At 41.9% G+C, this 13,189-nt stretch overlaps 1 protein-coding gene across 2 annotated transcripts in view; it reads left to right on the plus strand.

Moving 5' to 3' along the window:
• Window positions 1-8,243: 8,243 nt before the first annotated feature.
• VEGFD (vascular endothelial growth factor D) overlaps window positions 8,244-13,189 on the plus strand; it is a 32,029-nt gene continuing 27,083 nt past the window's right edge. Inside the window, exon 1 of one of the 2 annotated variants that reach the window (XM_054813231.1) lies at window positions 8,244-8,878. In XM_054813231.1, coding sequence (XP_054669206.1) covers window positions 8,789-8,878 — 90 coding nt within the window. In that variant the 5' untranslated portion in view covers window positions 8,244-8,788. The remainder of the gene's footprint in view (window positions 8,879-13,189) is intronic. The other variant, XR_008575458.1, reaches the window with a different exon arrangement.

Consider the following 13,189-nt stretch of genomic DNA (forward strand, 5'->3'; position numbering starts at 1 on the left):
GTGAAAAAATCATCCTATTAGAGCTAGAGATTAACTTTCTGATATACACACTTTACAGTATACATTTACTTCTCTAAACATCCTCAAGAGAGATCATTAATTCTCCCTTGTTGATGTCAGGGAGCTGATTTACCCTTTTATCGGCCTCGTGTTTGTGAATGTTAAAGCAATAAAACCAAATGTAAATAATAAACATTTCATCCTCAAATTTAAGTCACACCAGACGCATTTTATTTACAGATTACTGAGTTGTTACTCTAAAGTGTCCTCAAATAGATATAAATACTGAAATTAACTTTGTGGCTTTGCTGTCATTGTAAACCACTGTGTGCATACTCTCAGGGTGTTCACCGCAAGGTCAGTTATGCCAAACCTTGTACTTGTTCTCAGACCATCTGTTATATAGGCATATATTGCTCCAAGGATGTTGCTTTAGGGTGCTAAAGGAGTAAGCAAGGAAATCATCTGTAGAAAATAAATGTATAAACCCTTCTATTATGACCCTCCTGCTGTCATAGCTCCCACAATGTGGTTTCAGTTTGCCTAGGACTTGTATAAAAATTTGCTCCCTCTGAACTTCTTTGCTTCTACTTCTCTACCTGTTATCTCTGATCTGTTAGTTGCCTTTATTTGTGAAAATGGCTGCATGGAGAGTGGGGGTCTCAGTTCGGGAGAAATGCTGGGTGAGGGCAGTTGTTCCAAGGAATTTTTACTGCTGAAAGTTCCTGCAAAAAGCTGCTTTGTGTTCAGCGAAGACAGGGAGAGGCATGGAGGGTGAATACAGGTGTCTTTAAGCTATCTTGTGTTTCTGGCTTGGCCTTGGAGTTCCTTGCTGGCCTTGAGGGGCAGGATGTTTTCACAGTGTACTCTGGCCATACCCACCAGGTCAAGAGTCTGGGACTTGGGCACAGAAAGTGAGGTCACCAGAACTAGGAAGCAAGAAACATCTGAGCCCTGGAACTTGGCCAGGTGCTTGAACTTGAGGTATTCTGCATTACTTTTAACTAAGAACTTTTTTGACTAGACAAGATATTATTAAAATGTCCAGAAAAAGGCCAAAGGCTAATTTGGTTGTCAGACTAGGTTTTTCTGTGGTCCTGTTATGATAGACTGAGTCATGTCTACAGTTCCACTGACTGCTTATGTTGGCGAAGTCAAGCCTGGTGTCTGAAGTGCAAAGATGAAACTAATCTTGCATTTTCCACTTCTATCACAAAGCCTGCCTACCTCAAAGAAGAGTGAAGCTCTCCAGGAGCACTTGAAAGTGATCCTGCAGTAAGGACCGCTTCAGAAAATATCCTTGCATGAATTCAGCTTTAACTGACCAGGCCTGTAATATGTCTTTGGTCTTTGACCTCTGAGAATGCAACAGTCACTAGACTAAATGAGTATTTTCTCATCTAACAGGTGTTTTGTGATGCTATTTTCATCGTTATAAGGCTGTGCCAGATCTCCTTGATGTCTTGCAGCTGCTCTGCTGCCACCATCCACCCTACAGCCACTTGAATTATATTGCTGTAGGACTCTACAGTACTGGATGAGAAAAAAATGAAATGTTTAAAGTACAAGCTGTGTTGTTGCTCTTCCAAGTGAAAATATCTAACATCTTGTTCTGATCGAAGAGTACTTGCCAGCTGGTGCTACCTTGTCCATTGCAGCAGGGGTAGAGAAGTGTGTGCAGCAGGAGTAGAGAAGTGTGTACAGCAGGAGCAGATAAGGTTCTTTAACTTGCTCAAGACATTACCCAGAGACTGCAAGGTTAAGGATGTTGATGTCATCTGCAGTCACATCTTTCTCTTGAGAAATTCTAGGCTTGATGTGCATAATGAAACAAATGTCTGTTCAGTTACGCAAGTTGGTGCAAGCTGCGCATACCCTTAAGTCCCAGGGTGATTTAGCAACAGTGCCACGTGTACTGGAGAAAATGAGCACCTATTATAATTTTCTTCTTTACAAGCACCCATGAGTTCATCTGCTTTGCTCGCAACCCATTCAGGATTCAGCAGTCTGGATACTCACTGCGCTTTGCAGTTACACCGCCCTTTCTTACTGTACCGTAGCAGAGGTTGAAATGTCAGATTGAATGTAGACATTGAACTGTTGACCTTGAATCCATCCTCTTGGTATCTGCTTCCTTGCTTGGTTTTGTGAGCTGTTTCAGACACCTGACTTGAAAAGGTAGTGACCCTCACACGTCCTTAAACACCAGCCAGCCAGTGCTTCACAGTCTAGAGGTAAAGCCCTTGCTACAAGAATAGGCGTGAAGGATGGCATCTGCTCCCTGGTCAGAGCTGCCCCTCTCCCTCCTCCTCTCTCTTGCCTTCTTCTCTCCCCTCCCTCTCCCCTTTTTTATTTCCCTTTCTTTTCCTTAACCTTGAGACCTCTTTTATCTTTCTGTTTAGCTTGCCTCATTTCTCTGTAGAAAGAAGTGAGGACTTATAAAAGTTACAAGTGAAATAAAGGCTTGTGAATGCTATTACATGCCTCTGTAATTAAAGTTTGATTATCGTTCCAGTTGTGCCCTCGTTAACGGTTATGTAAACACAGATGGATGTGAAGACAAGCAGACACAGAGCTCCTATTGTTGTAGATAAATATAAATTACAGGAATCCAGAGAGAGGTCTTGCTCTCTGGATCAGGGGCCGTGTAGGTTAGGCTCCTTAGAAGTTGGAGTTATACAAACAGACGCAAAGGAAGCACTGAAACCAAAGAAACACCAGTTTCTTCATACTTGGGCTAGCTAAAGCTGTCCCTCAGCACAGAAGCCATCCCCACAGTGGTCTTCCATTTTTCCAGGCATTAGGTATTACAAATGTAAACTAGAGAAGAGTAACAAGGCAGCTGTGCTCTTCATGAGGTTGGGACAGAGCCTTTCAGAGACAGAGCAATTCAAAGGTGTGTTCGTCACTCAAAAGTTCAACCAAAAATGTTTGTGATTTCTATCTGCCTTCTGCTGACAGCGGTCCTCCTGCTGTGTGCCGTTAACAACAGGGTCCCTCCCCTGAGCTGGGCCGCACCGTGGTGTGGCTGAGAACTGAAACGGTGACAAAGGGTAATAGCTTTAAACTAAAAGAGGGTAGATTTAGATTAGATAGAGATTAGAAGAAATTCTTCACTGTGAAGGTGGTGAGGCACTGGAACAGGTTGCCCAGAGAAGCTGTGGATGCCCCCTCCCTGGAAGTGTTCAAGGCCAGGCTGGATGGGGCTTTGGGCAACATGGTCTAGTGGAGGGTGTCCCTGCCCATGGCAGGGGGGTTGGAACTAGATGGTCTTTGAGGTCCCTTCCCACCCAAACTATTCTATGATTCTATGATATTGTGGTTCATATTTGCTAAAGCTAAGAGTATGCCTGCCCTTCAGCCAAGGGTGTGTTTGTAGCTTGCGTAGACATTCCCTAGTGAACTTTAAGCTAGCTAGATTGGGTATGGATAGCAGTTTAGCCACCACAGCCTGGAGCGCAGTAGAAGCACAGCACCCAGTTGGGCTGGCCCGCTTCTTGGGCAGGTTTTTCAGCCTGCACTGAGCTCCAGGTTTGCTGCAGCAAGTAGACAATTAGGCTATCTAATTCAAGGGTGGCTGAAGTGTAACCTTATGAGATGAAGCAGCAGCCTGGCTGGTGTGGGGCTGGCTCTGGAGGTGGCTGGTTAGTACTGTCCCCATCACTGCGCTAGCACAGCTTTGGCAGAGTCTTGTCGTGCTCTGAATCTGAGACTCTGCAGATTGGAGTTTGCATATTATTTTATCAATCCATCTTAGCACTTAGTATGCTGTTTCAAGCATTCCGCTATTTGATAGAAATTTCTGATGCCAGTAGCTGTTATACTAAACATTGTTTTATTTAAAAAATATTTTTACTTTAATAATTATTTGATAATTAATTTAATAATGTGTACCGTGTGACCTCAAATTGGCATATAATTGCTGTGTCATGAGTGTCTTATTAAAACTAAGATTCTTGTTTGCAATATTTGAGATAATTGACCCAATTCTTCTTTTTCTATGTAATTTTCTATGTAATTTTCAAGAAAACAAAAGTTCCTCTGTGTGTGGATTACTTAGAGGGAATGTACAGATCTGCTTATAGAATCATCTTACAAATACTTACTTAACGACCTTCATTGGGAATTATTTCCCTGAAGATTGTGTCATGCTGAAACCTGAAATTGTGTGGAGTTCTCAAGTGCAAAGTATCTGGTGAAATAATACTTTATTTGAAGTAAAAGCAATGAACTGCCTTTATTGATTTCCAATTTTAACTTTGCAATCTGAGACTGATCAATTTAATTGGAGCTTATTTAGGGCATATCCTCACAAACCTTCCATGATCTGACTAGTCCTATTGATTTATGGCTTACTCTTGTGTTAAAAGGCCTGAAGTATCTTCCTTTTGTGTTTTGTTACATTTCTCCAAATTCAGATGGGGTTTTTTTTTGAGGTGTTTCCCTTTTAGTTTTGATCTGGCAGATAGTGACAGTGGTCTGGACCTATCTGCGGGTGTAAGTTATTTTCAGAATGCCGAAGGAATTTACTTTCTCACCTGAAAGAATTTCAGCTTGAAGAGTATGAGTTGCTCAGCATTATCAAGAAATTCTTCTGTTCCTTGGGTGTGTATGCATGCAAGAAATGCATAAGCTAAATATGGTGCTATTTTTTGAGTTCTAGTCATCTGTACTGGCCTTTTTTCTCTTTATTTGCTGTGAAGCCCAAGTATAGAACCTGCAATGCAGCATGATAAGCAGTTCTGGTAAATGAGCTGCACTTGGTCTGCGTATTCTATGTTAAAAATTAGCGGAAAGTATCAAGAAAGTATGATTAATCTGTTCTTAGGAATATCTGCCAAGTTCTGGCTCTTTTATATGTTCTCTTCCATCACAAAAACAGAGTATGGGAATCAGTGAATCAGGGTTTCTGTGCAATGTGTGTGAGACTGTTACTTTGGAATAAAGACTCATATGCTTAAAGTGTTGTTTAATAAATTATACAAAATGTTTGCTGATAAATAAATTTGAACTTCTTTTCATCCATATTGTTCATCCATTTGAGACATCAGTGTTGATCAATATTTGAAACAGACTTAACTAAACAAAATTTTTAAGCTCTTCTTGCAATTAGCTGACTCATTGCCACAATATCAATCTATCAGCTGCTCACCCAAAGGTGACAGGAATGTTTGGATTCTCGGTTCATTACACAGTATTTAGCCTTGTAGATGTCAATGGAGCTGCTTATTCAGCTACAAAAGTAGAATCATGTAAACAGTCATGTAAATTTTATTTAAGTACTTTTTTATACAATGCTAGATTTTAAAAGAAATACAAATCCAAGCCATGCACAGAACTGAGAAGGTGGTTCTACAACAGCAAACTGAGATAAAACAAGAAACTAGAATGTCAGTATTGTTAACTTGTGTTCATATATTAAATGAAAACCTAGGGCATAGTCCTAGGAGGTGTCTGGTCAGACAGCAAGTCTGCTCACTGCTGTTGCAGGCAGCCTGCAATATAATCTCAACATACTTCCGACTCCTGAGCTCCAACGCAAAAGTATTTGAACTGTTCTCAGTGCAGCAGTAGGTAGGAAAACTCATAAGCAAGCTGTGTGAGGAGCAGGGCTGAGATGGTGCTGAGGGAGCACTGATTCGTGTCCTGAATTGGAGGAGAGACACAAGAGCAATAGGGAAAGGGATGGGGACAGTGGTGCAGGTGGTGAAAATCCTGTTTTCCAAAAATCCCTCATCATCAGAGTTGCTCTGCTGTCCTATCAACTGATTTCTCTTGCTTTGCCTTTGCTTTCGCTAACAACTTTGAGCTAGATTTAAAGTCCTCTGCAGTTCACAAAAGGGTTTTTTCTTTCTTTGCTAGTCTTTTTGCCTCAGTCCTAAGGGAGACAGTAGGTATTTTTTGTCTTCTGCCTGCAGCATCTAACTTGCTCTTGCAAACGAGTTTGATTCAGTGCCTGAGGGTCAGTTCAGCCTTCCTGCCAAAAAGCCCACCGAAGCCAGAGGTGGATGAACTTTTCTAATGAAGGGTTTGCTTTGAGAAAGGTGCAAGTTTGGTCTTTCCAAATGTATTTGTAATTCAGAGTTGAATTTGGTAAGTAACAGGGATGAACTAAAACACAAATAAACTATTAGAGGTGTTTCCCGTCAACATTTCCAAAACCAACAGCCTTGATTTCCCTGTGCTAGTTTGCTAAGAGTCCCTTAAGTACGGTTTGTGGGTCTCACAAGGGCAGAAGGGCAATCACCACCCTCACCTGAGGGTGAGGGTCAGGATGTGAGGATGTGAGACCCCTTGGGTCTGAATTGCTTTCCTTCTTGATTAAGAGCAGAGACCTGAGCTATGCTCTCGTTCCCAGAAACGTGCCTTCCTTGCTGATCTGCAGAACATACCACCACAGGTGCTTTTCACTCTCCCCACCAAAGCCGTTTTGCTTTGTGTAAGCATTTAAACACTCGCTGGGCTGACGGGAGAAATTCTATAGCTGGTATTTAAAAACCTCAGCGCTGCTCCTGGGCTTTCCCTTGCTTCTGCCAACTTATGAAGTGGAGAGGTGATGCCTGTGAGCAGGACAGAAGCAGTCTGGCTGACGGCCGGAGGGAAGGCTTGCTCCAGGTGCCTGGTCTGGCTGGTGAAATTTGGCACCAGCTCTGCCAGGGGAACAGAGCAGCTCATCCCTGAACTGTGCTGGAGACAGGCTGTCTAAGTATCCCTCTCACCAGGCTTGAGGGCATGAGGGCGTGTATTGCTTCTTGCCTGTTCTTTGAATCTGGGTTTGTGTTTCAAATAATGATCCCATAAATAAGAACTGCTGATGGCCAGGTACATCCCTCCAGTTAACTACTGAGTAGAAAGTTATCATCATGCAGTCCTGACAGCATAACGCTTATTTTTTGTTTGACCCCTTATGCTGAAGCAGTGCGTCCAAGGCTGAGGAGTATTCATTTTGTTTAGGAGGGTTTCAGTTCCTGCAAGGAGACGGGCATCAGTATCAGGAGGGAAACAGAGACATTAAACGAGGTCAAGGTGACTGCGCATAAGCATTAGATAATATGTTAATTTAAAACGATGAATGAAATAGTTAAAGATTTTAATGGTAAGCTACAGTACAGACACAGACTGTCCCTTGGACCGTGGGGCCTGTGAAACTGTGTGAATATCGCTGGCAGCCTGCGTGCGGGAGGGTGTCAGGGGGAGAAGCAGGTACACGGAGAGAGGAGCTTCTTCACACACAACTCAAAGAGGTGAAATTCCTGCTGTCCTTGTACGAACCAGTGTGGGCTGGGTGGGGGAGGAAGCCAGAAAAATGAGAAATAGATTGCTTTGACAAAGCAAGTGGTAAAAAACAAAGCTAAAAAATAATACAATTACATTTACGCTTTTAAAACATAATGATCCTGTTAACTGACAACAGCTGGAATGACTGGATTCAAATAATTTTCTCTCCAATGTCCATTTGTGATGAGTACTTAAGAAGAAATTATGCAAGCTAATGATACTTACAGAAGCACAACTCGTATTTAAGAGAGCTACTGCTTGGATGTCAGAGGTAGGAAACCAGTGCTCTGAAATATTAGGTACGTGACTGTTTTATATTAACAGCTGTAGAGTCCGAGTCTGCAAACCCCAAGCCATGCGGAAATGGAACTACTCTCCTGAACACAACGTGTATTACATGAGTACAGCAATACAGATTGAACACGCATAATTATCACAGCCCTTGTCTATGTTATAATTTTAAATGTTAGATCTCCGTTTTGGTTTTAAACAGTGGAAATATACACTGAAAATGTATGCATTTCTTGGGGCAGAAATAATGATTGTGTTTTGCTGCAATAGATTGTTTTCCTTTTATATGTGTAGCTTCATGAATTTTCATTAAAAACATCAAAATCCTCTTTGTTGTCAAAGATAGATTTTTAACTTTCCTTTTTAAAATCTATTCAGAAAACCCTATGCCACATAAGATAGAACACATTAAAGAAAGTCAGTCTTTCTCTTTTCTTCTCCCTCCCTCCCTCCCTCCCTCTTTTTCTTTTTTTTTTTTTTTTAAAGAAGTAACTTAAAATATGTGTGCTGTGTAAGAACGTGTGCTGAAGTTTCATGTTTCAGGTAATCTTCTTTAAAATAATGGGAGTCTAGATTGCATCAGTTAGTTTAAAAACGGCTATGCTATTGGTAGGGACAAAATGGGATTAGAGCCAAAATTTGACTGTGTTACTGCCAAAGTCTGTATCAGATTTAAGACACATGCTTCTGCAAGCTTCCATGAAGGTTGTGAAAAAAGTTTTAATACAGAGTTGGATTACAGCTCTCGAGCTCAAAACATTGGCCATTACACTACCATCTTAAAAGGCTGCTGTAACACGGAGCACAGAATAGAGCAGATTTCTTACATTTTCTGGACCACAGATGGATTTTGAATGCCTCTTTGTGTCTTGATGGAAGAAATATTAACTTCATTAACCGGAATCCATACCTGATCACTTGCGAACGTGTATGTGTATATACACAGATACATATCTATTTAAATCCTTATCATTATTTTCTTTCAAGTGCATCTAAGATCTGCTCTAAGAAATGACATTCTCTAGATGAACTTACAATTGTTTTAAGCAGTAAAGAGCCAGATATTTACTCTCATATGTTGGAACCCTTTGTGACTTTATAAGAGAAATTCTGGAAGCTTTTCTTTTCTGGCTTGCTGATAGAGAAATGCATTTCGAAACAGACGCCTCTAGCTGTATGACGACGACTGCGTAGTAACCTGTGGATTTTAAACATCAGAATGTACAAACCGTGGGCAACTGTGAATATTTTCATAGTTTCTTTTCTACATCTGCTGCAAGGATCTGACTATGAGAATGGATCTGTGAAGGTAGGTAATCTTTATTTACCGTCATTCTTAATAATTCAAATTGCCAGAATTACATACATTTAATGTGCAAGGTGGTGGTCTTTTTGCTGTTTTGGTGTTGGGTTTATTTTGTGATGGTTTAGTTTCACAGATGTTTAGCAGCCATAGAGGAAAGGAGAATCTATAAAAAAGTTAAATCCATATTTGCTGTTTAATATTTTAAGTATTTTTACTAGTTATTATTAAGTACTACTTGTATACTTTGTTCTTAAGTTCAACTTCTAGTGTCAGTCATGCAAAATAAAAGCAAAATCTAAACAAAAGTGCAAGCCAGAGCATTTAGAATACTTGTTAAATACACTTTTTAATTTCAGGTATTTAGAGTCAGAGGAATTAGTATCCTGATATTGAAAATTTTCCTCTAAAAACACGTGTTCATCAGTTGTTCGCTTGTTTGCCAGAAATCAGAAAAATGTTTTTCTTTTGTTTTATTAGGAGATGTTATCCAGGACTTTAAAATAAGCAGCAACTAGTAATAATAGAGCACATTGCCTGGGAACTAACCTTTCTTCTGAATATAATACATCCAACAAAATTTAAGCTGAAGCCTCACCTTGAGAGTAGGATTTTTCAGATCTGACTTTCTGTGACAATGTGAGAACATCCAGGACAATCATTTAGGAAAATCAGAACAAAAACTGGAACAAGTTTCTACATGTGCAGTGTGTCCAAAAATGATTAATTCGGTGTGTGGTCCAGAAGAAATTATTTGTTTTTCACTCACAGAGCAAAACAAGCTAATACATTTGTTTTCAGTTCAGAAAACCTCCCGCTTGCAAGAGATGACCACACACTAGTCTGTGAACTGCACTACATGTTGATCTGTGTTTTAGAAATGCTAAGTTCTGTGCTTAATTGCAGGCTGCTGTTGCCAGCATGAGGAGTTAGCAGTAGTGAGCTATGTGTGCCTCAGGACGACTAACGAGTAACCCCTTTGCCTGCTCACCATTCACAAGCCTTGAATTTACAACCTCAGCAATCAGTGCTTTGAAGGCATTAGGATCAGAGTAATCAGTTTTGTATACATTACCTTTATGAACTGCATGACAAATCACTGCTTGCTTACGTGTAGGAATCACTTTATTTAAATCAGAAAGTGCTTTCTAATATAGAATTCTACCTATTGTATAATTAGCAGTGATGATAATTCTGTCCTCACATGGGACCCAATTTTATTCAGCATAATAGTAAACCAATAGTTAGTCTTTTAATTAAATTTTGAAACCATATGCACTTTGCCTAGAATAAATGCAAGAGCTCTTCTTGCTAATTCAAACTGGTTTACAGATTATTCGCTGTGATAGCACTGTCCATCCAACATATACGCATCTGTAATTGTTTCCATTGTAATTTGGCTACCACTCTCCAGAAGCCAGCCTAGCCACAGAATATTGTATATAATAACAAATCGCTGTTAGTTTCCAAGACTATCCTGAAGGTATCGTGCAGAACACACTCAAAAGGGCTGTGTTTCACATGCATTGGCCGCTGATTGCCACAAGGAAAAGCCTGGTTTTCCACTTGTTCTGACTCACTCTGTGTAGACAGAAATTTTCGGCTAAGATGTTGATTATTTTTCTTTTAATGTTTTACATAGTATGTTAGATTTCTGGGTTGTTTTAGCATGTATGACCTTTGGGCTTTTGTGTGTGTGTGTATGTGGATATATGCCACAAAAAGTCCTTCATATTACAGTGTTTAATGGTACACAGGGTTATGCCTATTCTTACCGATTGCACCTCAAAATGAATTTGCAGAACACAGCAATGATGTATTGCATTCACCTACCATACCTTATTTTTTTAAAGTTCTTTAAGATCTATGGCAGTATTTCCTGGATAAAAACCACAAGGTCAGGATGGAGGAAATACGCAATTAATGAGACCCAGGAGGGGTTAACCACCAGCAACCTGCTCTCCCCCTGTTATATGAGTTCAAGTCGCTGAGCTCTGCCTGGGGCACCTGAAGTTTTAAACCCATCAATGGTTTAAACTATCAGGTGATGTCAGTGTGGTATCATGCACAATAGAGTGTCGAGGGGCTAAAGATTTAAATACTCTCTTATCGCCCTTCTGCAAATATCCTAATTAATGCCGTGAACGTTAAAAAGCTGATGTACAAGCTGCTGTGATACAGCAAGTCTCTCTGTTGTGCTTGGCTTTTCCCAACCCTTCAGAAACACCATCCTCTTCTGGGTACAGGTTTCCCTTTTCCCGCCATATGCACGCCGAGACCGGCTGTCCCCTGCGCATCAGGCCCAGCTCCTCCTTCCTCTCTCCATTCCTGACCTGTTCCGGTCCCCGCATTTGACCAGTGTTCCCTCACCTCCAGGACTCAGGGTCTCAGTTCCCCTCTTGGGCTCCCGTTCTTGCTCTCCATGTGCCGCTCTCCTTCCCACTTGCTTCCTCCTGGGCGGGGATGTCCTGCTTCTCTCTCAGACCCTCAGGAGGTCTTTCCCAGTTCCTCAGAGACACCCCTACCAGACCCTTTTGCTTTCCAGTCGTGTCTGACTATGGTCACCTCTTCCCTCCCTCCATCCCTAGCTTCTCACTTTGTCTCTGTGGTCAGGACTTCCCGGTTTTTCTTTTCCTGACCCTAGTTTCTAGTTCTGGTCTCCCTAGCCTACTCGGCCAGGTCTTGCCCCCTTGCATCAGTGTTCATCTCCTTCCACTTCCACAGAAGCTTCCTTTCCCTGGTTGCCTGACCCCTGCGGTTGAGGAATGGCAGGCCTCCAGCTCTCAGGCCCATGGGCTGGACCTGCAGTGGCCTGCACCTATGTCCTGCTTCGCTCCTGGATGGGGTAGGATCAGCACAGGTTCCATCTGCTCAGTGTCTGGCTGCTAAACCCTGGCATGTCTCTGCTGTTGTTGTCGGAGGATTTTATGTTTGCGTGGATTTTTGCAGAGATAGCAGTAGACACATCCGGGCCAACAAAGGTTCCTCAGGTGTCAAAACTTCACATCTGTGATCCATAGCGGGAAAACGCCAGACGTTTGCAAAGATGAGGTTGCCAGAAAATGTTTTTGCATGGATAAAGAAGGAGCTTCATCCTCAGCTGCGGTCAAGCCATTTTGACAGAGAAAGCAAAAAATTATTAAAGTCATTTTGAGGCAGACATCTGGCATGGAAAGTTTCAGCCCGAACATCTAACGTCTGGCAGTGTTATAAACAACTGGAAAACAGCCTCATGATGGGAAGCGGTGGGCAGCCTCCAATGGGGAGAGCGCAGCCGCGCAGGTGTCAGGCAGGGCTCCTTCACTGAACTCACGTCCAGGCTGGCAGCAAGCCCTCTGCCTCGCATGCCAGTGGTTGGTTCAGGATGCCAGCCTGACATATGAAGTCCTTGGTGAACAATTAGATTTCCACATGGGTTTTCTGAAGACTCAGCTTTCTTTTTTTTTTTTTTTTTTCCTTTTTTCTTTTTCATCAGGAAACGCTTAAAAAGTTCCTTGTTGAAGTTTTGTCCTGACAGTCTCTTACGTTTTGGAACCCCTCAGCTAGGGAACCGCAAACTTCACTGTCTCTTTTCCTGCCTCTCCCCTCCACATCCACATTTTTCCTCTCCTACAGCAATGACAGACATAGGCTACTTTTTCCAGAATTTTAAAATTAGACGCAAAGAGCTTTGTCCTATATTCATCAGAGCCGAGGCGATTTTTTTGCCAAGAAAAGCCAATGGTCTGTCAGAGCTGCTTCTGCCTTCCAACACTAAAACTGCCTCTTTAATGAGGCCGCAAGGTCTTGATCTCTGAGAATTTGAGTCCCAACGCTCCCTGCCCTATTCTGCCCTTTACATTATTTATGAAGTGTCAGGGGGGAAGGCAAGAGAAAGGGACAACTGGTAATGCCCAAGTTATAACAGACTTTTGTTTCTGCAGAGGTCTTCTCCCTGTGGCGAACTCTCATTTGGTTAATTAGAGAGAAACCCACAGCTGATAGGCCTGAGGAGTATCATTGAACTAGAAATCTGCTTTCTGATCAGAGGACTGAGGGGTTAGATATGCTTAGCTCTGGACGTAAACATGGCTGCTCTCTGTTACATGCACTCCTTTTTTCCACAGCTTTTTTATTTCTGCACCAAACATCAATACAGCCTCGATAGGTCATTTTTGCTCTAACAGCTCTTCTTAGATTCAACAGTCTTGTACTGCCACTCTGAGCTGGACAGAGGTGGAAGCCGCTTTCCAAACAAACACAGCTGGTACGTGGTCCTTGTCCACTGGTGAGAGTGAAACAGCACTTCTCCGTGATCCTCAGGCCCTGTACCACCTA

This window comes from Grus americana, chromosome 1 (genome assembly GCF_028858705.1).
Source record: "Grus americana isolate bGruAme1 chromosome 1, bGruAme1.mat, whole genome shotgun sequence".
NCBI lineage: Eukaryota > Metazoa > Chordata > Aves > Gruiformes > Gruidae > Grus > Grus americana.